We start from the raw sequence: 26,119 nt of genomic DNA, 5'->3' as shown, positions 1-26,119 counted from the left end.
AAAAAAAAAAAAAAAAAAATAAAAAAATCAGCGTCCAGGGCTTTCTCTGCTTTAAATGTAGAAGACATGGAAAAAAAATTGCTACAGACTTTGTCCATGACTGGATATGGAAGTCTTGTAGTCAAAAAAGTACTAGTTCTGGAAGAAATTTTATGAGTATGATGCTGAAAGAAGTTTTTTCCTCTTTGTAATAGGATTTCTAGAGGGACAGAAAAGTCTGCCTTAAGCAGAACCTTTTTGGTTTTTTAACACTAGAACAGTATAAATCCAGCCTAGGCACAAGATTACTAAATCCTGGTTTTAGGATTAAAACTAGTTGTCCTTTAGAAAAATTGCACTTTTTCACTCATCATTCTTGTTGCAATTTACAGTGCCCCGCCTGCAGCAGCTTCCAAGAACTGGGCCTAGGTAATGGTCAAGGAAGGGTGAGGATGCTGCTCCTGCTGAGCTTTCCTACAGCTCTCTCTCCCCCAGGCAGGGCCAGACCTGGCAGTGCTGCTGTCACAGCTCCAGCCAAAGCCACATGGTGCCCTCGGATGGCTGCAGCATGTCCCCAACAGCTCAGACCTGTCAGGTGCCTGCTGAGATTAACTAAAATAGCCCAAATCTATGTGATGAGTTACGAGAATAAAAGCTTTTGCAAAAACACACCAGACATCAGGAAAAGAGCCTTAACCAGAGCTGAAGTGTTGTCCAGAGCTGCACTGTGGCTAGGTGTTGTTGAAAACAACTTTAAAGCTTCAAAGGTCAAAGCAGTGTTTTCCTTTTTTAATAATAAAGCTGCAAACACAAACGTTTACCTGTAGTTTAATGTTTATATAGTGATGGATAGCACCTAGAGGCCACAACCAACATCTGAGCCCCCTCAATGTCTCTGCCCCAAGGAGCCTACAGTCTAAGCATCAAGAAGCAGGAGAGAATAATAACCATGTTTTCTTTTATAGATCAGTGTGTCTGATCAAGCACAGGTAAAGTGCTGTAAGGCACAGAAGGTGTGGTGGAAATTTACCCAACACCTCTTGAATCTCTGCTGCAGATCTCATATTAAAAGATGTTCCTTCATGTGTAGACTAATTTTCTCTTAGTAAAATATCAGCCCTTTGGAATTCTGTGCCTGTAGCTGATTAAGGTTTGGGACTCTTGTCCAGGTCAGTACCAGAGCTGCACGGACACAACAGAGATTGGATCAAGCACAAGCATAGCTGCTCTACATACTTTACTTTTCTGTGGTCATCTCACAACTTTGGGCCCTGAAGCTGCCACAAGACCAGGAGGTCTGGGAGTTCTCTGTATGGAATAGGATCTCCTGTCTTGGTTTTACATGCTGCAAGAGAAGCCCAGATCTTACAAAGAAGCACCAGTTATGCACTGCTTTATTAAACATGGCCCACTCTATCCCATGTCCCCACATCTGAACACTTAGTGTTGGTAAACACAAGATGGGGTGTTGGTAGAGAAGGCTAGGAGAGCCCTTTCATTTGAGAGCTCTTTGGCCTTAGCATCCATTCTACTGTTTTAGGGCTAGGGACTGGTTGCTATGTTAATTTCAGACTTCTGTGGAGCCAGCAGCAAGATAAGGACTTGTGTTTACATGAAGAGACTTAATATTTTATTTCAGCTTTGGGTTCCTGACTTGGAGGTAGCAGCAGGTTCAGTTTATTATTACATGCATCAGCAAACCAAACTAAACTGAGCTGCACACTGCTGAATTCCCACTCTCTACCAACATATATAACTGCAGCTAATGGAAAAAAGACAAAGCTATTATTATTTTGCACTTTAAACTAAAGAACTACAGTTTCATACTTAGTTGAAAGCTTTAGAAATCAGCACCAATCTCACTGTATATCACTGGCACCTGCTTAGTCACCAGTCCTGTCTTTTATCAAATGTGTAAAACAATGAGATGTCAGATACTCCATGTTTACAGGGATAACTGGAAGGTAAGAATGAACAGCCATTAGCAGATAAATTACTTAACAGTATTCAATAAACAAATACACATCACCTGTATAGAGCAGTACATTAATTCACAAGTAAATTATATTGATAGTTGAGGGGGCATCATACAACAAAACTATTAAAGTATTGTCACTTGACAGAATCCTGCATTGTCAGGGAGCTGTTTACACACAAGGGTAAATGAAATGCTCTGACCATAGAAGCTGAACAGTCATGCATACAAAAGTGATCACTTTTCAGCTATTGCCCAAGTAGTGACACACTTTAGATGTACATAGGAGGATTCTTACAAACTGACATCAGGAAGACTGAATGCACCATCTTTCAAGGACTTGGGTGAACTATACCTGCTCAAGAGTTGCTGTGTACTGTGAATACGTTGTGGGTGTGCATAAATCCACGTAAGATTAAAAGACTAATTTGTAAATATGAAGGTTTCCACCAGTTTATGCTTTATTTTATTCAGAAGTTATGTATACTATTTTGGATAAAACATATGACACCACTTCAAAGTTGAAGTTTCATGTAAGCATCATTCTAAATGATTTGATAACTGGATAGTCCCAAAGGACAGGTTTGGTTAAACCAAACTAATTACTAAAATGTGAATGTGACTTGTATTCTTAAGGATATAGAATATGACTAATAATTTCATATATTTTCATAAAATAAAAAATCCCTTTTCAAGTGGATTGGGATTTCTAAGCACAAATAAAACCACTGGTACTATGGTGTACAACATTTAAAAGCCTGATGAAAATTACTTCAGAATAATAGTGCATTCCCCAAATATATCAGGTTGGCAGCTGAGGAAGGAAATGAAAAACTAAATTAAAAAGTTGGCATAAGAGGGGTAAACTCTGTATCACAAGTTTCATAATAAAATACTGTCTTATCTTTTTATTTTAGACATAGGGATTTTTATATCAGTCTGGTTTGTTTCTAGATGACTGAAAGTTTAGATTAAAAAGGTGTTTACACAATATACACATTTCATTACTTACAAAGAGAAATAAGCTTAAAATTTCATATTAAAAATACAGTAGGGTTAGTAGCACCATGAAAAAATGTTTTTCAAAACTGCAGTCTTGTAATTTTAAACATACTCAGTGCGTCATGTTCTTCTCTATTATCTTGGTTGATCAAAAAGGTGCCATTTTGGTACAGGGAGAGAAATGAAAAATTTCATCTTCTGATCCTTTGTGAACCTTGTGTGTTCTGTTCTGTTTCCAAGAGGTCAATTCTTTCATCATAGTCCTGTTGTCAAATATGTACTGAACAACCCTTAGTTTGGCACATGAGTGAGGTACACTTGAATTTGCATGGTTAAAACAGTTTGGATTAGTTTTTTCTTTTCTTTCTGCACAGTAGCACCATTGTTGCAGCTGGAAGACAGTGTATCTTAGGAAGTTTCAACTGTTTTATAAACATTCTCCAAGATGTTACGTCTTCTTCATGCAAACTTGACAACGACTAATACGTGTCCTCAAGTCTCCAGCTTTCAGTGTCTCTGACTGAGGTTTGCTGGTTGACAGACACAAAGGAAAGGTTGGATTAGGTTTTTCTTTTTTACAGTTCTTTTCAACTTCTACTGAATTCACTGTTTCATACAAAACTTAAGTATGTGAGCAGGGAATGAATCCTGAATTTGAATGTTTTTCTAAGACAAATCATTCTGTTTGTTCCCATGTTCCCAGCACCAGGTGACAGATTCTCAGTTGTGTCAGTGTCTTAGTGTCCCCAAGGTATGCTAAGTATCTGTTTCAGCCAGGCAGGTGATGGAGCACAAACACAACCCGAGGGGAAGGTGAATTGTTGAGACTATTTTGGGGTTCTGATTCTGGCCTTTGGGTTACTTAGTTGAAGGATAATTTAACAACACACAGTAAGTACTGCTACAGTCAGAGCTGTGTTTAAATGGTAGCTTTACCAAAGAATTTATTTTTATTTTGAAAGGATAACAAGATGGGAGATTATTAATGTTGTATGTGTATACACAAATAAGTCAAATGCCTAGAAACCTAGAAGTTTCTTTAAAAAAATAGAATGAAGAAGGAGGTTGTTTTAATGAGAGGGAGAAAACAGTAGAGGCAGAAATCTCAAGGGTGCATGGCAGTTACTAATAGGAAGTTTTCACTGGTTAATTACTAATAATAAACTACCCAGAAAACAGAAGAGTGATGAATTATCGCGTCAAGTACCCTGATTGTAGATGTTACACAAAATCAACTTAGGGGATACCACTGCTCAGAGCATAGCACCAGCCCTGTGCCACAAAGCTACACTTTTCAATTAGCACTGGGAATACTAAGAGTTTTTTGTCACCACACAAATAGGGCAGTAGCTATTTATTCTATGAAAGGAGATGATTCTTCAGTGAAGAAATAATTTGCTACTCAACTTGAAAGGGAAAAAGTTGGAGAAGCTGAGAGACTCCAGCTGAAATGTTGACTGCAGAGATGCTGAGGACAGAATGGCCATTGGCTTTCTTGCAGCCAAAATGTTACCCTGTTTCCTTCTGTGAAGTGTGGGAGAAAATGCTGGCCATGGAGGGTAGGAAACCACCTTCATACAAGATTTTTAAAAACAAGTCATATGAACCTTTGCGTTAAAAGGTTAAGTAGAGTTTGTCTTGCCCTTCACTCTTATCCCTTGTATATCTGTGAGCTACCTTTCCAAATATGAGTTTATTGAAAGGTTTGCCAAGAAAAAAAATCAAAATTGTTCTTTTGGGCTTCAAATATAGTAAACACAGTAGGACTACTGCCAGAGGAGGTACTAAACAAAATGTGACTAAGAATTGACAAAAAAAGAATCTGGCTCTTTGCAAAACAGAATGTGCCCTAGCAAGTTTTTACATAATATTAAAAGCATACCAGAGAAACACTTGAAAAACTGGTTGTGAGGGGGAAAACAAGCTAAATTATTTCCGTATACCCCTGTAAACAAATCTCTTCAGATCTTTGGAATAAATTCAGTTTCAAAAGCATTCATTCTGGAATAAAGCAATAGACAAGAAACAGGTTTTCTTACCTGAACATTTCTGAGACCTCAACAGTTGCCAGCCAGAAACTGTATGAATTGGCATAATAATTACAGGTGCCCCGACCATGGCATTCGATGAACGGTGCTGAGCGGAATTCTTCCAAACAGGATCCAGGCGATGCCAAGGCCTGTCCAGAGCCCTCTGCTCCAGCACTTGTGTGCTAGTGGAGGAAAGAAAGACAAACAAGGATCTTAGTTGTTAAAAACTGAATAGCACAGCAGTCAACTACTGAAAAGTCACTCTTCATTCTCAACAGAGATAATGTGGTGTCAGACACCCCCATAAACATCGTGATGCTGGGATCTTTGTCCTGTAAATCTTGGCTACCTTGGTTAGTGATGGAAGGTAAGAGCTTTAAAATGACAATCCTTGCAGTTCTTACCAATGTCCTAAAGTAGCTGAGGACACAGGTGGGCAGTAGCTGCTTCTGGAGTAGGAGGAAGTTCTTACCATCATGAAAGAGTAGCCAATCCAGAGGGAGTCCCAGCCTGGAGGACATGAAGGGATCTGAATGGTCTGACTGTGGACAGCTATCACCATAGCAGGAGCTTCACACACAACACATCTGGACACAGAGGAAGTACCGGAGAAACAAGTGATGTTAAAATATAATAGGAGTATGTTTTATTAAGAATTCTTACACTGAAAAAGGGAAAAAAACTCGCCTGTGAGCAGCTTGCCTATTAATCTAGACTTCTATTTCTCATATATTTTGTAACTGCAATAAAGAATATTTTGGAGCTCAAATCTGTCTGTATTTTTACTACATTGGGTAAAATACTGAAGCAATTCCTGAAACAAAATCTGGAAGCTCAAAAGTCCCCAGGTGAGTGCCTTAATCCTAAAGCCAGTGGCTCTCATATTCTCTGTCCTGTCCATGGTGATGTTGCACTGCTGACTACAGAGACTGATTGTTTGAGAAGAGCTTTTACAGCCTCTTATCACTGCTGCAGGGAGATGAACCTCAGCAGACAATTAATACTTTAAAACAAACTATTTGTCTAGTTACTCCCAGAACAAAACATGACAGATTAATCTCTTAATACTCAACCTGTATATTGGAAACACATGGGTAAGATGTAATATTTATCCAGATATTAACAGAGACGTGATGGCCTGCTTTGCCTCACCGGCTAATGAATGGCTGGATGCTTTGCCCAGTCAGTGGCTCCATGCTCATTGGCATCGACTCCGGGGTTGACAGCCAGTAGGAATAGTCATTCCTTGATGCAAAGTTACAAACATTGTTGATGTTGCAGAACATGAAGGGCATGGTGCTGAAACGTCTAAGACAGCTCCCAGCAGTACCTAGACAGTAAGGCACATAAGACAGCAAGGTTTCACTTCATTGCTTTTTATAGCAATTCTTTGAGAACAGTACTTGTGGATCCTTCCTCTTCCTCCTGTTAGTGCACAGCAAGTGCTATCAGATTGTCACCTTGGGGAAAAACTTCACTTCTTCATTTCGGTTTACATTCTTTCATCCTGAATTACAACATGCATCCTCTGCACATCTCAAGATCTAGCAGATCTTGGTAAACGATCCCCATCCTCATCTATGAAATCTCCAAGACTGCTGTGTCATCAGAGAACCCAAGCATTCGAAGTAGCTATGACATGTTTCCTCTTAAAGAGAGAGCATACAGAATATCTCACCCAAATCCTGGCCGTGTGCTCTCTCATTTCCTTGCACATATAGAAGAGAGAATCCATCATAAATTCTTGATGTCCCCTGTGGGCATAGTGGTGTATCGCTGGTCTGGCTGTGCCGAGTTATAAGGAATCCATGAGCAACAGAAGGTGTGCCAGGAGGACCAGGTGGGCCTTGTAAGCCATCAGGACCAGGAGGTCCTTGTATTCCTCGTGAACCTGTTCACATGAGAGAAACACAACACACAGTATTAATTAACAACATTGCTTGATCTTTTGGGACCAACATAGCTCTGAAAAGTTGTTGGTCTCGTGATTGAGTGCTTGTGTGTTAGGGCAGCTGGTATTTGTTAACAATGTCATCCTGGATTTTGTTTTCATTTAAGCTTGGCTGAATCAGGGAGATTGTCATAGGTGGCTGTAAAAGTGGAACTTCTCTGTGTTGTAGGGGTATTGCTAAATACTCTCAGGACTGTCAGGCACAATGATAACTGCATAATACATGGCAGCCACTGGAATTACTTCAGGCAGCTTCCCACTTCCAAAACGTATCTGCATGCGCAGCTTAAGACAATGTTGAAATATCTTGCTCAAGATCACAAAATAAATGGAAGAGCCAGAAACAGCAGCAAGTCTCACTCCAGGACACGCTGTGTTAACACCTCAACCAGAGCCCATCAAAATGAATAGAAAAGCTGCTGCCAGTTTTAGAATAGGTTACTAAAAGTGGAAATAAGCTAGAACAGCCTTGAATGTGAGCAAAAATCACTCAAATGACTGAGAAATGTATCAGAAAAGGCTGTTCTTGAACAGCAATATTAGGAAATAGAACTACAAATATTTAGACTGTGTTATTCTGCAGTCATTATTTACATTTTTTTCTCTAAAATAATACTAACATTTAATAGAGCTGCTCAGAGAAAAAGAAAAAAGAGGTGTTATGGACTTTTGTATTCTTTTTATCTGTTTTAATTCTAATCCTTTTTCTCACAAGTTGCAGTAGAGAGCCACTTAATATCTGTCACATTTAGAAAATTGTCCCAGTGCCTAGTCTGATTTCTCAAATCCTAGTTCAGTCGTGCTAAGCAATCCCTACACATGGTAGTCCAATCTCTGACTTTGGTCAAACTCTTTTATGAAGTCTGTTTTCCCCCATTCATAATTCCCATGCAAAATAAACATTATTTTACAAATCTCTCTCTTCAGTTTCTTAAAATCTTCATTATCTCCTCTGCATCATCTGTGCTGCAAAGAGGATGCCATTAAGCTTGGGGTACAGCACTTGACAATGTTATTCAGCAACAACCAGCAATGTGTTGGTGCTGAGAATATTCCAAATCAAAGTATGTTCAGGTGCTTGTAATACTTTTGCATTAAGAAAATCCTAGAATTATGATTTTATCATTATTCCTATAAAGCAAAAATCTTACTTCCCAGTATTAGCCTCCATTCAGAAATGGGAGTCTCTTTTTCCAGTAAGTTTTCATAGCATAAACACCATACCTGGTTGGCCTGGAAGACCTCTCTCTCCTTTTCGTCCTGCTGGACCATCAAAACCAGGAAGCCCATCTCTCCCTGGGTCACCAGGAAGACCAATTGGACCTAGAACACACAAAAGCATAACTGAAATAAAAGCTCTTGAAATCTCACTACAGGAATCTTCAAGTTGTCAGTGACTCATCTGTTGCTTCCTTCTGATACATAAGAGAAAAGCAGCCCATTAAACCAGATGTATATGGTGGAATCCGGTGTTTATCTATTAGCTATTAACCCACATTTCTCTCTTGCCCCTTGCTGAGCTCAGTAACTCATCTCTGCAGTTTGTGCCATGTCACTGGCACTGCCATCTGCACACAGATACACTTTTGGACCTCTGCAGCCACCTTGGATCATACCTGGCAATCCCTGTGGCCCTGGCAATCCAGGTGGCCCTTTGGACCCAGGCTGTCCTGGAGGACCTGGGGAACCAGGATCACCTTTGACAACAATGCTTCGTCCAATGGTACCTGGTAAACCTGGTGGACCTGAGAGAAGGAAGATTAGTATTAGATAAACCAAGGTGGAAGACAGCATTAGAAAGAGTTTATTTCAAAATCAGATGCCAAGAGCTCCATCATTGCAAAAAAGAGTAAGTGTAAATATAGGATAAAAAAGTGCTCTTGGTGACTCCCTCTAAAGACCCCTCTCACAGGAGTTAATCCATCTAGACTGGATACAGAGTATAAAACATATTAGAATTACTTGTAGGGGCTAAAAAGTGCAGGTTGGAATTGTGTTGAAGATTGTGTTCACTTCACTTTGACTACTGGCTGAGACCAACTAAGTCCTACATTTATGTAACAAATTCTACTGACAGGGAGTAAAAGTGACAGTGCCCCTAACCCAGGACTCCTACCTGGTGGGCCTGGCAGTCCCTGGCTGCCTGTGGGGCCAGCAGGTCCTGCAGGTCCAGTGGGACCCTTCATACCTGAAACATCAAATTCACACAGTTACCCAGTGAAAGAACATGCTGTTTTACAAAGTCTGTTGCAGGAATGGCCTAAACAGGCTGTTACTGTGTCTGGAGGATTTTGCTCAAAATGCTAGTTAAATACCTGGGAATACCCAGTGAAATACCTGGGAATCCTGGAACGCCTGGAACCCCAGGGTCACCCTTCATTCCATTCAGACCCGGACGACCAGGATCCCCCTGAAGAGAAGAGCCTCACATTATTCCCTCATCTCAGCAGTTCCAGAGAACCAGAACGGAACAGATGGCTGAAGACAACCAAACACACTGGGGGCTGTGGAGGGCAGAGGCCATGGGGGGCTGTCAGAGTGGGCACACAGCTGCATCAACAGCTCCAGCTCCCATGAGAATATAGGAGGGACATCCTGCCTAGATACTGGGGGATAGCTAAGGAAAAGAACCTCTTCCTTGCTACAAGACAGGGTATTAGCTACCACATTTTGTCTTTTATTTTATTATGTTAAACTGCATGTTCCACCCAAATATATTCCATTTTTATTGGATTTAAAAATTAACTAGGGGAAAACTCCATTTCTTGTCCTACCTGGCGTCCAGGTGGTCCTTGATCTCCCTTTGGACCAGTCAGGCCAGCTGGACCAGGTGGACCTGGGTTCCCTTTTTCCCCTTTAAGTCCTCCACTGCCTGGTGGCCCTCGTGGACCTTCTGGGCCTGGTGGACCTTAACATTTCAGAAAAAATACGCACACATCAGTATATATCATTCATTCTCCCCAAGTTTGTACCTTCAGTGTTTAAAAAAAAAAGAAAAAAAAAAGAAAAATAAAGGCATTTTGGCTTAACTTCCCAGCTCTATTTCAATGCTAAATTCAGGGTAAACGGAAAGGAACACAAATAAAAAGAAATATTTGTACTACCCAAATCAGGAACCAAGGCCCCTTATCTAGCTGATGAAGCAGGTCTTTCCAGAAGGCAGTGCATCTCACCTGCGTTAGCAGCTTACTGGTGATCAGACCAGTGCATTTACTAGGAGCCAAAAGCCCCAAAATTAGATGGTACAAATATCCCCTCTGCTGATCTGCATTACATTCACCATATCTTCAGTGCTTCTTAACAGCCTGAATTCGTTTTGTAAGCTAGTCTCAACACTTACAGTACAGTGTAAACACTGTAGTGCTGCTTTCTTGTTAGAATTTGACATATCTATTAAGGAACACACTGTCTCCTGACTGCTGGGTAGCAGGAAGCTTGTCATTCTGCCTTGCCTACATAACAACCTGAGTTGCAGAAACTTTCTTATGTTGAATGACTCTCCCTCCAATTGATTTTTTTTAATCTTGAGTGAAATTACACTATGTAAATCTAAGAGAGAAACTGGGCTGGTCCTTAAATATTTTGCCTTTGCTATAGCCAGGTTAATCCAAGGTAAAGTAGTGGGTATAAAAGGAACTTCAGTATCTGGAGAACTGAAAGATGAGACCTTCACTTTTGTCCCACTATATAAATGGAAGGTAACCAGTATTAATTTGTGGCAAAATAAACCATAAGCAAGTGCAGAGACAGCTAATAACAATTTACAAGTTAAGAGCTCATAACTGGATTAACAAAAGGATTTTTTTTGCAGGATGGTGCTATGACATTGTCTCCTGTAGTACAAATCTAACAACATTTATCAGTGTGCTGGATTTTCAGTTCTCCTGCAACCTTGAATAACTTAACAACTCCTTTGACATCCTCATAGTGTATACCCAATGGATAAATTTGATGATTTGTGTTTCTGCATGCAAATTTGAATATAAATTCCTTCCCTTTTTAAATTAACAGCAATTTTGTACCACACATATCCTGTAGCAGTTTCAGCTACAGAAAACATCCCATCACGATCATGCAAAGATTTTTTGTGTTCATTTTGCTCTTTAGTATTGGTCTAGTACTGTACACATGCAAAATAATACCAAGTTACCATCTGGGGCATGCTAATCAAACACATACAGTCTGCAAAGTAACCACAGCCCTTAAAAAGACAATCACAGATTTACAGGAAAACATCTGTTTCTCTTACATCAAGTGCAATGCAGTAAAAAAAATTGCCCGAGTTAAGAGTCTAACCTGGAGGACCTGGAAGGATCAGAGTTCACCAAAGCCCAATGATCGATGTTAGAAGGGTCAGACATCAAACAGTACAAAACAAGATTACTAGTTAGAAATAGTACAGATGACAGCATATACACTACACAACAACCCATTTCACCAGCATGTTTTGTATTTACAGTATAATCCACATGCATGCATAAAACGACACATGAATACACAGTCATAGGTATTTTCATATACAAGTTATTCTGGTGACTAGGCACTACTGAAACTAATTTAGCACTTCATTTAACAGCAAACTTAAAGCTTCACTAGAGAATGTATTATTGCTTTAACCTTACAGCTAAGATCTATAACTGGTTATTCCTGCTTACAGTAGGGTTTGGGCTGTGTAACCATTTCACTGACAATATTCAGCCTCACAGAGCCCAGAGCTTGGCAAATAGGTAAATTGTGAATTACAGCTTACTCTTGTGCAAAATTCTGCTTTGGGCAGGAGGGAAGTGTGACTAACAGAAGGACTTATCACCACTAATCAGGTATGAGCCTCAACTATCTGTGAATACAATTGCAGGACTGAAAAGTAGGCTTACAGCTTCTTTGAAACTGTAAGCAGGATTGACATGGATCAACAGGGCTGCAAATGCTGTAAGAAAAAATACAGCAGAACTTGCAAATTTAGAATTTGTTGTCTTTACTGTCGGCATTATTTTGTCTTGATAAAAATATTTCAAAATTTACCTGCTCAAGTTTATATGGAGAATGGCATGTGATAACATCCTTAGAAAAATTATTTAAATGTCCTCTCTCAAAAAATGAGCTGGTTGTCCTTACAATGCCACTAAGTTAATACATATTTTAGTTCCTGTGCCACTTTGCATCTTTCATGTCAGTGAAATAATTAAAATATATCAGCATATCACCATGCAATTTGCAGCTAAAAACTACAATAAATACACATCAGCACTATTTCTTACATATTTGGTAAATTATTTTAAATTCTAACTGTAATACAGTTGTTAAAAATAATGGCATGGGCATTTCATTGTTACTGTTAAGTACTTACAAACTATATTTCACTGATAGGTAAGTTTTGCTATGATTTATAAATCAGTCCTACACATGTTCATCACTGTAGGATTCTGGCTGATCACAGTCACAGGGTGGAACAAAACGTGATGCAATTGCTCAGTTCCTCTCAGTAGCCCATGATGATTCCCTTTAAAAGTGTGGTTACTGCTTGGGTGACCACAGTCAAATTAGAAGTAAAGCCACATTCCCCTTTTTTTATGATATGGCTGCATAAAGATACAATTCAAACATCAGGGGTACCACATTTGCTATGTCGTGGTGCTTAGGACAGCAGGCTGAAAACTAAAATGTATTCCTTTATTAAATTTTCATGACAGTTCTTTACTGCCTGAAAATCATCATAGCAAAACCTAAAGGCATAATTATTATTAAATAGATATACCAAGCCATTTTCAGCCTAGACACAGATGTCGCTGTGGCAATTGTCAAAACTGTCACTTCCCAAGTGCCAGTTTATGCTCCATGCTGATACACTAAAATTACAATAAACATTTGGAAATGACTATGTTCTCACCAATTCTGTCCTACTGCCCTAGTGCCAGGGAGGTCACAGCTGTGAGTCTTATTTTCATTGAATACTTGTGAAAGGAAGAACTTTCCTCATTTCCTCTAAACAGGCTGGTGAAGCGAAACAATGGAAATAAGGATTTCTCTGCACTGAAAGCTTAAAAGGCTCTAAATTGGGAATCTAAAGCATCACTGTTAGTCTAAATAAATTTTCCTACAGATGCTGTTGGTATAAAAAAAGCATCTAATTTATTTAAGTCACTTGAGAGTGTCCGAAATCAACAGTAGCAGGTGCTACAAAAATGACTACTGTAACTTGCCCAAGCTGCAACACACAATTATGCAGCAAGGCATGGGAGGACAGCGCAATGTGCTTTTTAAAAAAAAAGCTGAAAATCAGAATATATTATTTCCAACTGCACTGAGGAAAAGGAATGCTAAAACAAGTTTCACAGCTGGGGATATTTTATAAAAGCCTTGCAAATGTAGACCCACATGGTCTTCCACCATGGCAGAGCAACTGTGTCTTTCCAACGTCAGTCCACAACAACATGGAAAAGATGGCTGAAAGCCAATTCTGAGCATTTTTTCCTCACCACATATTAAAAGGTGTGTCTGAAACATGACTCCGTATATCTCCATTTAGACACTACAAAAGTAATACATTCATTTTCATGCAAAGTTATTATTTTGGAGTTACAGGGCTAACCTGAGGGACCTGGGAGTAGGGGGTCAGAATTCACCAAGGTCATCATTAGAACAAGGGGGAAAAACATCAAAATTGTTAGAAATATCCACAAACTAACATATTCAACTAAACCTTTATTTTTAGATTTAGCTCAATATTCTTTTACATACAGTATGCAAAATACCAAACTATTATCATTCATAGCAAGGAAGATAGACGTGAAGTAACAGCAGTGTTCCACTGCCCTGGAAATTGGCTTAATTTTATGATGAATTAATAAATATATCCCAACACTATCTATCAATGTTTATTTTAGGGGTAACTCAACTGGAGTCAGAGAGCTACATCATGTTTGATTTAATCTCTTTTATTAATCTTAGAATATACCCAGAAGTCAACAACAAACAGTATATGCAAACAGCTTCTGGTTTTGTTTCTGTCCCTAGAAGGGGTAATTTGACATCCACACAGCTGCTTTATGAGTTTTATACCTTATGTTGAAATGTTACAAAATCAGCATTCCAACAATAGATTCTGTTATTCTTGGAAACAAAAGGCTGGAGTGCTGATTGTACCAGAACTGCAATAATAGTTTGGTTTATCCACGTTAGTTCACACATAACTCAGCAAAGCAAATACTCCACTTTATACATTGCATGCAACAAAAATGGAAGAGAAAGAAAGAGAAAACATGGCTGAACAGAACCTCACTGGTTGTTTCCCCTGCTCATAAACCAGCACAAAATGAGTCTCACCATTGTTCCACCTTCCCAGCTGATCAGAATCAGTAAACACTTGATTTAAATAGGGAAGTGTGAACAGGATGAGCAGCTCCATAAAACCCCAATGCTACAGCAGAGCAGAAAATCTCAGTTGGTACTTTTATTATACCTCAGAGGTTGTTTAGCCTGGTTTACTTTTAAAGACTTCTTTAAAGTTTGGAGATATCCTCTGTATAAGAAACTTTTAAAAATGAAAGCCTATACTGTTATGAACCAATCACTGTCCTGGGCCAAAATTTTAATTGCTGCACTACTCTATATACAGAAGAATTAACAGAAAATCAAAAGCAAACTGGGCTACAAATATGCTGTAGGGATGTTCCACTGCCTGGTTAGAGCCTCTGGGGCACAGCAGGGAGTCAGTTCCTCCAGGAAAAAGTGGGGAGGCACGAACTCCTCATTCCACTAACCAAATAGGAAACCAGGAAGACATTGTGATTGGCTGGGGATTATTAACCCATAGGGTGGTTTTTCCACATCAGTCACACACAAAGCAGGTTTAGGATGAAACACAATGGAAGTAGTTTTACTGGGACTAAAAGAAAACCTCATTATACTGGCAAACAGCACCCCAGTTCTAAAGTATTGTGGATTAAAACCAAATGTTTATGACTCATTTTTTAAATGCCCAGTTAAGTTATAGTTAGGGTATATGAGTTCATAGCCTATTCTGCAAAAGAAAAAACTCAAATTACCATTGATAATAACATACAATTAAATTCCAGCTCTAGGGAAAATATTTTTTATAAAATTCCATTCAAAAAACCATTATTCAGTGTGACTGCCTCCTCTTGTGTCAGAAGCAAGCATGTTGAAAAAGCAAACCTTTAAATCTTTCCAAGTGTATGCTGCAAAGCTAAACTCTCCCTTGATATCCAAAAATCAACAATGTCTGTGTTGCAGCTATTTTACAAATGTACTAATTTAAAGCTAACTTTCCTCAGAAAAGTCTTTAAATAAAAGAATAATTTGAGGGCAATAAATAAAAATATTACTTCATCATTAATATGTAAAAGAAAAAATCCCTGTCATCAACCAATGGCTTGGTTTGAAAGCAGTCTCCTTTAGGGAGAATATCAAGCCTATTATGCGAGATGAATCTTAGACATAACAAAGTACTTCTGAATTAAAGATCCAGGAATAAGCTTGAACTGGAGCTGTGTCAGGTTAATTTGAATTATATTTTTTGAAGGACAGTATCTAAATGCAAACATTCTATAACACAAAATAGAAAACAATTTCTAACACAGGGCAGGTAATTGCTCAGCAATGTTAACTCAATGTAGCATTTTCTCATTCCCAGAATTAGTTGGCACAGGAATAAAATGTAAACATGTAATGTAAAGATGAACCCAGCACAATGGAGCATGGAGTCCACAGGAGCCACATGACACAATGGAGCAATGACTTTTGTTACATGGCTTGGAGATGAGGAGCAGTACCCAATCTGATCATGCTAGGATGCTAGTTGGAATTTGATTTTCATGACTCTTAGAATGATGGGGTTTGTTACTTTGGGTTTTTTGTGTGTGGTGACATTTGTTGATCATGCAACAATACTGCAAAGGTCTCAGATGCTCAGAGGTTGTATTGTGCTTGTAAGTGATTATTGGGGCAGCATGCGGAGAACCTCCCGCATGGGAATACATTTGATTTTTGCTGCCAGGCATCAGAAATTTAGAAAAACTGAGGCTAGTTTATTTAAAGATGCTGGGTTTTTTTGGCAACAAAAGTCTCTGGTTGCCCATGCACCTGTGCCATGAGGCTTGACCTTATTCATCCAAATAAACTGAGCCAATTTAAAGGCTGATGACCTACCAGCAAAATATCAAAGTACTGGCAGATGTTCACAGATATGGATTGTGCTCTTACCTGGCCTTCCTGGAACACCTGGTGGGCCAGGGCTACCCTTAGGACCTTCCAGAGGTGGCCCTGGTATTCCTGGTGGACCTGGTGGACCCTGCAGACCAGGGAATCCCTGGAAACCTGGTTCTCCCTTCAGACCTGGAAGTCCAGGGGGTCCTGGTGGGCCAGGTAACCCCAGTTCTCCTTTTTGCCCTGTAAAAGGCCATTTTTGTGAATACTGTTATGAATTTCTATAAAGCCCAAAAGCCAGGTTGCAATGCCATTTCTCTCTCTTGCAGAAGATACAGGTCTGGCCACAACTCCCCTTATTTGCAGAGTGAGACAGTGTAAAATTGTCTAACATTCAGAAAAGAATGAGGGCTAATAATTCTGTCAGGAGAAAGCACTATAGCTTAAAACATTCAAAAGTCTTACTAAATCAGTGATGCTGTAATTCATAAACATCCTTGGAGACTGTAAGCCTACAAATAAAGCTTTCTGTGAAGAAACCTGTCAGTATTAAGACTTCATCCTTTTTTTGAGATATTGTTGAAAATTAAGACATACTTACAAAATTTTCAAATAAGCCTGAGTAATTTAGGAGCTTTAATGCTGCCGGAGAGGAGCAATGTACCAAGTACCTGTACTTTCAAAGCAGCTTAGTTTGTCATCTATTGTATGAATACTTTATTTACTGACACAAACCAGCGAAGTTTCACACAATGCAGTAGGCTATTGCTCTTTGTGCATTTATTCTGGCTGCATAATTGCTAATTTACAAAATATAGAGGTGAGTAATAAAATGTCTTTATTGCCGTGGTTATTTTAAAACAGTCTGGTGAGGAAAAGAAAAATTACTTGTAGTTATAGCATTCATTTGTTATAGAAAATGTAACACCCTTCTTGTTTTTAATGTGTAAATGTATTTTACATTGAACCATTTTAACAAAGGGCAACAGAAAATCCTGGGATTACCTGACAATCCTGGGAGTCCTGGGGGTCCTGGATGCCCAAAACCTGGTAGACCTGAAAATAAGATAGATTGAGACAAGAGTTAATATTTAGCTTTCAGGTCTCCAGGAATGGGAATATGAGGTTTAGAACAATGAAAGTGCAGTTCATCTAAATAAGCAATTTCTTGAGGTTACATGGATTCTCATTCACTCATCATCTTCCCCAAAGTTGAGGTTTTGCTACTGAATGCATCTGTAACTTTCCTAAGTGTTTCCATCCCTTCACAATCCATGCTCTTTTAGATTTTGGGAGTCACTGTGTTTGCATTTTTGTTTGAAGATCTATCTTTGTAGCAGGGATTACATTGTTTATCCACTGTGTAAACTTAGCTGAAGCAATAAAGCTACCATAAAATACAGGAACAGGGGCTGGTGTTAAAGCCCGGTAATAAAATCCAGGAGAGCTGACTGAATTCTTGTCCTGTGCTTCCCTGGCAGCTTGGCAGCCCCCCTTGTGAGCCACCCAGCAGCCAGGAACCACAGTAGTGGCTTTTATAAGGGCAGTTACAGGAATGAAGGATTAGAGCAAGCAGGACATGTCAATGCAGAGTGGAGAGGAGGAAAGAAACAGGAGGGACACCTAACCTGGTTCACCCTTCTGACCCGCTGGTCCAGGGATACCATCTCGACCAGGTTGTCCCTTTTCTCCTGAAGGACCAGGAGGACCAGGACGACCAATATCACCTATAACAGGGACAGAACACATTAGCACAGGCTTGCCTAAACTACAGTAAAGAAAACCAGCATCCCCTTCACCACCATCTGAATCTAAAGGTGTGGTAATGCAATGAAAGATTTACAGGGGTGTTATCTTAAAATTAAACCTTTCTCTCTCTCCCCTGACAATTTAGAAAAGGCTTTTAGGGCTGTGAATTTTCAAGCAGTCACTGTTTGCTAAAAATACAATGCTTTTCTATAGAATAAATGAGGATTTTGCTCCTAAAAACAGGTTAGACCACTGTAATACTTAGCACAAATAAAGCTGGTAAGTACTGAAACAGTTTAATTTTTTTTCAGCAGCTAATGGATGGACAGCAAATACAAATCCTCAAAAGAAAGCTAAAGTTTCTTTCTTTACTGTTCAATTTCAGTGAATTAAGTGCATGCAATGGTGTCTGAGCACCCATGTACATGAAGATTCATTTCCATGATGCTAAAAAGATAAGAAAGGAAGTGCCTTCATGTGTTATGTTTATCACAGAAGCAGCTGATCTCTGCTACACTGTCCATGCTCACCTACTGGTCCAGGTGGTCCAGGCAGGCCAGGAGTGCCTGGAGGGCCCTCAATACCTTTTGGTCCTGGAATTCCTGGTGTTCCTGTAAAGCACAGGCATTTCAATCAAATAATGAACAAAACTGACTTTTCAGCAGATCTTGAAATGCTACAATCTGAGATGCCCTGAGTAAAAGATACTGTATTTATGCTCATTTTGCAGATTTACAGCTGGTCAAGGAGATAAAATATAAAACAGAGAATGTACAGAAACAAAACATACTGGTAAAACTGCCATTACTGCTACTCTCAAGCCTCCTCTTAACTGTTGAGTGTTCATGGCCAAAGACACAGCAACTCTGGCAGTCTGCTATAAAGTTATGTTTCTGCTTGACAACAAATTGAAAACATTATGAACTGGGATTGAATAGTCCTTCCCCAATCCTCTTTTCCTTTCCTGAAAAAGGAACTTAATAAAAATGGTCCTAGAGTTTACGCTGGATTCTGACCCCTACACCATGAGCTGAGTGGGAGAGACCCCTACACCGTGAGCTGGAGGCAGAGAGTGCCTGCTCTGAACAGCACCCAAGCCTGCCTGATCAAGGTAGCATCTCAGTACATATTATGGCTGTTCAGTCTTTTAAGCATGACATGAAGCAGAGGGTAAAAATTGCCAGGTTCATGGTCAGGTTTTGTTTTCTTCTAAGCTTCTTGTTGTTACAACCACAGTTGTAAATTCCATAATTTTCTACATCAGAGCAGCTCAAGCACATTTGTAGAATATCCTTTAGTGCGGTAAATGCAGCAGAGGTAAAGTTTTGTTTCCTTAAATTTTGAATGAAAAAGCTGACATACACCTGTGAACAACCTCTTTTAATATTTTTTAAAGAAAAAAGTCCAAAACCTATTCAAATATTTCAGAGATTTCTCTTTAGAACACATTTTTTTCACAATAGGTGCTATGAAAAAAAGTGCTAAGTTTTTCGGGATGGCACTTTTTTATTGATTCCTGAAGAAAAAATATGGATACTTTTTTTTTTGACCCAAATATTTGGTGTTACAGGAGGTAATAGGGAGTGCTATATAGAGTATTAACTAACACTGCTGCTCCATCCCCTCAGAGCAGATGAATGATTCCAGAAGGCACTCGTAAGAGATGCATTCCCACACTTCTGCAGTGACAATTCCAACAGCACAGAGCTTAGAAGCAGCAGATTGCCAGAAACTCAGAAGCTGGAGTCTCCCCCAGTTACCCACTGTGTTTAGCTGTTTGTGCCAATATTAGCAAGAGGGGAAATGAAAAAAATCTGTTGAGAATTACCTGGGAATCCAGGAAGGCCTGGTTCTCCTTTTGCACCTGGACTGCCTGAAAATCCAGGCAAACCAGGATTTCCAGCTATACCTTTAGAGCCTGGACTACCTGGGTATCCAGGCAAGCCACGATCTCCCTAGAAAACATTAAGCAGAAATAAGAACCCAGACTTTTTAAGATACAAAAGCCCTTACTGTATGTTCCCCATCCTACCATCACATCAAGGTCACAAGTATATTGTATATACCTCTCCTCATACCCAGTTAATGTGAATCATGTCAATACAAAATTAAGGAAAAACATCAATAGTAAAGACTTCAACAGTTTTCCCCTATAATTGTGTACAGTATCAGTTTTTCCTCAGAACTGACATTAAAGTAAAATGTATCTTCCTTTCTTCCAGCAGGATCAGAGATTTTTACCCCATGGTAATGTAGAATAGAAAAGAAACCAGTGCAACTTTAATCATACAATGTTTTTGCTAAGTTAATTGTGCACATCAATTGCAAGGCATCAGTGAAGACTGTTAGACATTCTGAAGATCTTTTTGTCACTTTTTTTGTGGGTGGAAAAAAGGATGATATAGGTAAATATTAATTCAAACACTTTATACAGATTTTAAAATTTAAAGCAGCAGTAACCATGCTATATTAGTAATTTCTTCTTAAATGCACATTTTAATTTTTTAGGAATTAACTACATAATTAGACAGGGGGACAATGAAATTAATTGTATAAATCCCTATCAACTAGGAAAGTGTCACAGCAAAGATAAGGCCACTAAGCAAACCCAACTTGAAAAGTCTGGCAAACAATCTTCCCCTTTAAACTGATTAGATTATATATAAGTATTTTCACTTTTAAAATTATAAATTTTTATCTCACATGAAAAGTCAACCCTGTATTTTACTAATATATTTATATACATATTTACAGTTATACATAATATATATATTAAGTAATAGTTGGGGAGGAAAAATCAACAAAATCTAATTTCCTCATGGAATTTTCAATTGAAAAATTTTGTAAAGATACCTTTGGTCCAGGGGGACCATGGATACCAATGCTTGAAAGACCAGGATCACCTTTCTCCCCTTTCAATCCAGGAAATCCCACAGGCCCAGGCTGCCCCGGACGTCCTGCTACTCCTTGGCTGCCTTTAAGCCCAGGCGCACCTGTCCAGAAGATAAAATGAAATTTAAAAAAACATAAATAAAAATTCTGCATTAATTTACAGAAATCATTCAAAGTACAGCAACCAACTAACCAACTAACCATTTGACTGGTTGGCTTTGAATATATATATTTTTTTTACTTTTAAAACCAAACTAAAAGAATTTCCTAAAAATCTCAATTATGTATGTAAGGCTTTATGCAATCCTCCTCTTTATTGCTATTATTACATACTAGACACAAGCAGAGTCATCTTTAGAGTATATAAAAGGAAAACATTGGCCCAAATGAAGTAAAATTCAAGCACAGAAACTAACCTGGAAGGCCCATCTCTCCCATAGCTCCTTTTAATCCTGGAGGTCCTGTTGGTCCTGGCTGCCCAGGAAGCCCCATGTCTCCCTTGGTGCCTAGGACAGGTGTGATTGAGTTAATTAATGGCAATAATTACAGGTTTCTGATAGCCATACACTCTCATATGAACATGCTCATTATTTGATTACAAGCAATGGATTTGGTGTTCCTTTAGGCCTCATATTGCTTTTCCAAACTTATTTGTGCTAAAATATTCAACACCTTCAGTCTGTTGCAAGCCAAGATTTGAACAGGGCCACTACTTATTTGTTTTGAAGATTAGTCTAATGAAATAGATCAAATCTCAGTCACGAATTTAGTACCATTGGAAGGATTCAGTACTGGTGTGACATGGTCTCTCAGGTGTTCCTCTACAGAATGAAAACATTATCTCTTTCTTACGTGCAACAAGTATTCAGCAGCTTCTATTACAGAATTAAATGCAACCTACAATGCCCAAACTAGTTTGAGTCTTCAGTGGTTAACAATATTCCCCAAGCCCAACAAAATATTTAGATCAAGCCCTACATTAGACACAGCAAGCAAGGACTGAAGAGATTGCAGATAAATTGTTATAGCTGTAGGGAGAAATGGTGTGAAACAGAATTAGTTTTCTTTTTTGCAATTCTTTAAAGCAAATATATGATACCCAGACAGCCTCTGCAAAACATCAATTTGGCCAGTTTCAAAATATAATGCTTATCAATATACAAAATGAACATATGAAATGAAAGTCCTATTGGCAGATTCTCCAGTCATGTTGCTTGCACAAGCAGCAAGTACTTTTCCAGTCATCCTAAAAGACACCTTAATATTTACTGGGATAATTTTAAACTGATTTTCAAACTCAGTTAAACACAATTTAAACTGCTCTTTGATCTGTTGAAGGAAGGAAGGAGCATGTGTTTGGATAATGACTTTACATGTTCCAAAACTGTGCTGCAGTTTTAAGTGCAAATCCCTAAGGTTAGCTTAGATGTAAGTGGATTAACATCCCAACTCCTTGTGATAAAAACACATGCAAATCTTTATGCATCAAAGCTGTCCAGCTAAGGCCTTGTTTACTGACCTGGCAATCCTGGCACACCTGGTGGGCCATGAAGTCCTGGTGGGCCTGGGTCACCTGGGAGACCTTGATAACCTTTCTGGCCTGATAAACCAGGAATACCTCAAGGGAAAAAGACACATTTTATTATTATTACTATCACTACTACTGTATGTTTTCTTTTACCGTAAAAGATCAGATGTAGCTATCGGTGAATAAAAAACCAAGCAGAAATTTTTCTTCACTAAATATAATTCCTCCTACCTTAGCAAAGAAAAGTACCAGAGAACACAAAATATTTGCTCTGGAAAATTTAAAATTACTAGAGAACAGGAATAATATAAGTAAGGAGAGAAAAAAATAACTTAATGACTAACACCAATATACTTCATTCAAAGGGCTGTGTTCTGCATGAGCAGACTGCATTCTAACCTCTGCGTTCACCCAGATTATGTATATTCAAGTTAAATTATATTGCTACACCAAAATCACTTTTGGAGTAATGCATTATAAAAATTAATGCAGGTGTTTCAGCAGACTTTTACAAATTCTATGTGACTGTTATCCCATAAGAACTTTGTGTTGTCTTGCTGATGTAGTTAAACCTTCCTTTCACAGAAGAAGAAAAATAGTGTCTTAGGGTCCTATCTAGGCTTGCAAGTAATTTATACAATAGGTAAATTAGCACAATAATGGCTGGGACGACAATTAGGGAAAAGCATTTTGGCTCTCTTGAAGGTAGAATAGTTTTTACTCTTCTAAACACTAAATTAGAGTTCAAAGGAGACATCAGAACTCTTGGTGGGGGATTAGGAATGAGGGCTGGAGAGGAAGCCAGCAAGAGTGAGAGAACACAGACTTGAAAAATATCTCCAGGCTGCCAGCTTCCCAAGCAGAAACACACACAGAGATGACATTTAGCTCACAGGTGGTACACAGAGACACCCAAAGGGAGAATACAGAGATGGTGCATGAGCAGATGACCTGAGCAATTTCATCCCATATGGCAAAGACCCAAGGGCCTTTGAAACAGCAGGAATGCAGCCAGCACAGCAGCTATGACAACTTTCTCCTCATGCTTAGGAATAACTCCTAGAAGATTGAATTGTAATCCTGCTGAATGCACCTTAGTGCTATTACAAAATTGCCACACGCTAAATAATAGTAACACCTAATGAGTGAGGACATTGCAAACTAATCATTAAGAGGAACTTGGTCACAAAATTTCTTTAAAAAAAGCCTAAATACAAGGCCCTTAAACCACATCTATATTCCAAGTTAATTTTTTTCTGTAAGAATGAATGAACAGTAATGGATTCAGTCACAGCTCACTACTACTGTGTAGAGGACAAACCACCTCCCCATATCCACATGCAAAGTTCTTTACCTGGAACACCTGGCTCGCCTTTTTCTCCTTTTGTTCCCAGCTGTTTGGGATCAATTGTTCCGGGTGGACCTGGCAGACCTGCTTCACCTTTGATGCCTTTCTGCCCCATTGGTCCAGGAGGCCCTGGTGGACCAGGTAATCCACTATTACCTACAGTAGGTACAGCCAAGAAAATAAAAAAAAAATAAAATAAATCCTTAAGGTAGGCTAATGTATTTGTCATGCTTTTTCTTACATAGGAATTCCATGATTTATCATGATGTTGGAATTCACCAAGTGACCAGGCAGTTTATCGGAAGGTGCTCCACGGCATCTTTAGCCCTGGAACAAAGCTGAGTGAATGGAGTGCGCAGGGTGTCTGTCAGCTCTGGACAGCAGAGGAAGCAGCTGTGCCTGTCTGACCCACATCAAGAGTTCCCAAAGCCCCACCATGCTGTGCCTCTGGGACAAAGGGGTAACAGCTACAACAGCTTTGGATTCAGAGCCTCCTTGTTCTAGAGAGGTGAATCGGGTTTTCTTCTACCAAACTCTTTCAAAATTCATCTCCAACAAGGGGGTTGAAAAAATGCAGAGAAAAGAGACTGTGATACCTATATAGCTAATTCTTGATGACTTCATATCCCCAAGCTACTGATTTTCTTCTTCCTGCTGTTTTAAGCAGACTTAAAACACACTTCAGAAATATTGCCCTACTTCAATGCCATTGATTTGAAGGAAATGTTTCTAAAGTAGTTAACAATTCATGACATCAACTAAATAGTGATTGAATGCTATAGCTTAAAAATGCAAAGCAATTCTGAATATCAGCACTGTCACAAGACAATAACTTAGGCAGGTCCCAGAAATTAAAACCTAGATATTAGTATTACAAAACCTCCTTCAACACAGGACAGGGAAAAGACATTCTGCATCCCTTTCAGGGGTGAATAAAACAAACATTACCTTTCAAGCCAGGCAGGCCATTTCTTCCAGGAGTTCCTGGAGGCCCTGGAAGACCAGGAGCTCCCATGACGCCCATCTCACCTTTGGCACCTAAAAGCATTGAACGACATTGTCATTCTAAACAGAAACTGAAAACCTATCAGGTACCTTCAATTTGATTCCCTGGATCTCTATTGTATTTATTAACCAGCACACTGTTTCAAGGGGATTACAACAACTCATTTATTGTATAAATTAAAATCAGATAAAATGACACTTGAAATTGTGGCAATTTTTCCATTTGGTCCTGAGAAGAAAATTTGCACTGCTCTGCTATGGTAGAAAGCATGTTTATATCCATAAGAGGTTTAATTCTCTGGTTTGAAACACAAATACTAGTTGGAACAAACTTGACTTTAGTGAAAGGCAAAAAGACAAGTATACACTACTTCTAGAATATTTTGTACTGCTCCTTCTATCCAAGAGATTCTCCAAATTAATTTTTACTATTTCTATTTCAAAGGGCAAAACAGACTAGCTTAACTGAATAGTCTAACAGTGTAAGAAAAATAATACTTAAAACTAAGTAGCATTTATCATTATTTTCTTTAAACTAATTTTATTCTTAATTATAGCAATGACTAGGAAAAAAAATCACAAAATAAACTAGAGAAGTATCATAACAATGATGATCAAAGCCATGTCTGAAAGTTATGAAAAAGAATAATGTATGAAATATTTAAATCAAGTTATAAGGAAGAGTGAAAAGGTAACAAGGATTTTAATGCAACAAATTTTGTTACTATTTTTTTTAAAAGTATGAGATGTAATGATTACATATATCCAACTTTAATTAGGTAGGATAAACACCTAAGTGTATTAAGCTGGCATGGCCAAGCATTAAGAGCTAACACATGTAACTGCAGTTTTGTCATTCTCCACAGGTAAAATACATGAACTTACCTGGAAATCCAGGTATTCCATCCCTGCCAGGTGGCCCAGGTGAACCCTTAGGCCCTGGTATTCCAGGGGGTCCTGGATATCCCGGAGCTCCTTGGTCACCTGGAGGGCCAGGAATATCGAAGCCTGGAGGACCTGGATCCCCTTTCTCCCCTGGAATGCCTTGCAACCCTAGACAATGTTGTTAAAACACGATCTTTTAGCAAAAAGTCAGGCAAGGCTGAGATCTGTGTGTCTGGGTATAGTACTGTAGGAATAGTTTTAGTTGCAATCCACTCCTAGCACTGATGAAAACGCTGCAATTCTTCTAAAACCACTTATTTTTTAATGACTTCCAAGCATTAGAAGGGCATATTCTCCTGAAGAGAAACATGACTAAAATTTTACTAGAGATGCAGCGCAAATGCAATTCAAATGAATCTCAAAAGGAAAACAGCTCTCTTCAACAACATTTTAAGTCTGATTATTAAAATAAAAAGCCAAAATTATTAGACTAGTTTGTATTTTAAAATTAGGTATTCAGATTCATATATTTCCATTAATTACTCCATTTGCCTACGTTTTAAGATAATAAAAGCTGAATATTTTTGAGGGTCAGCAAAATTCTGCACTG

At 38.8% G+C, this 26,119-nt stretch overlaps 1 protein-coding gene across 5 annotated transcripts in view; it reads right to left on the bottom strand.

The window, feature by feature from the left end:
• Positions 1-747: 747 nt before the first annotated feature.
• The window catches only part of COL4A5 (collagen type IV alpha 5 chain), an 82,359-nt gene continuing 56,987 nt past the window's right edge, over positions 748-26,119 (bottom strand). For 2 of the 5 annotated variants that reach the window (XM_015626027.3, XM_015626031.1), the window contains exons 31-53: positions 25,510-25,677; positions 24,568-24,657; positions 23,626-23,775; positions 22,263-22,361; positions 21,160-21,249; positions 20,705-20,844; positions 19,680-19,806; positions 18,382-18,462; positions 17,731-17,829; positions 17,108-17,158; positions 16,160-16,345; positions 13,527-13,535; positions 11,234-11,242; positions 9,712-9,845; positions 9,275-9,347; positions 9,054-9,125; positions 8,554-8,682; positions 8,162-8,260; positions 6,665-6,877; positions 6,139-6,316; positions 5,459-5,573; positions 4,996-5,168; positions 748-3,486 (exon numbers count right to left, since the gene is read on the bottom strand). In XM_015626027.3, the coding sequence (XP_015481513.1) occupies positions 3,405-3,486; positions 4,996-5,168; positions 5,459-5,573; positions 6,139-6,316; positions 6,665-6,877; positions 8,162-8,260; positions 8,554-8,682; positions 9,054-9,125; positions 9,275-9,347; positions 9,712-9,845; positions 11,234-11,242; positions 13,527-13,535; positions 16,160-16,345; positions 17,108-17,158; positions 17,731-17,829; positions 18,382-18,462; positions 19,680-19,806; positions 20,705-20,844; positions 21,160-21,249; positions 22,263-22,361; positions 23,626-23,775; positions 24,568-24,657; positions 25,510-25,677 (2,567 nt within the window). In that variant the 3' untranslated portion in view covers positions 748-3,404. The remainder of the gene's footprint in view (positions 3,487-4,995; positions 5,169-5,458; positions 5,574-6,138; positions 6,317-6,664; positions 6,878-8,161; positions 8,261-8,553; positions 8,683-9,053; positions 9,126-9,274; positions 9,348-9,711; positions 9,846-11,233; positions 11,243-13,526; positions 13,536-16,159; positions 16,346-17,107; positions 17,159-17,730; positions 17,830-18,381; positions 18,463-19,679; positions 19,807-20,704; positions 20,845-21,159; positions 21,250-22,262; positions 22,362-23,625; positions 23,776-24,567; positions 24,658-25,509; positions 25,678-26,119) is intronic. The other 3 variants (XM_015626030.3, XM_033514071.1, XM_015626029.3) reach the window with 2 other exon arrangements.

Source organism: Parus major, chromosome 4A (genome assembly GCF_001522545.3).
Source record: "Parus major isolate Abel chromosome 4A, Parus_major1.1, whole genome shotgun sequence".
NCBI classification, from domain to species: Eukaryota; Metazoa; Chordata; class Aves; order Passeriformes; family Paridae; genus Parus; species Parus major.
The sequence above is the reverse complement of the archived record's forward strand: the minus strand, read 5'-3'. Positions and strand labels throughout refer to the sequence as shown.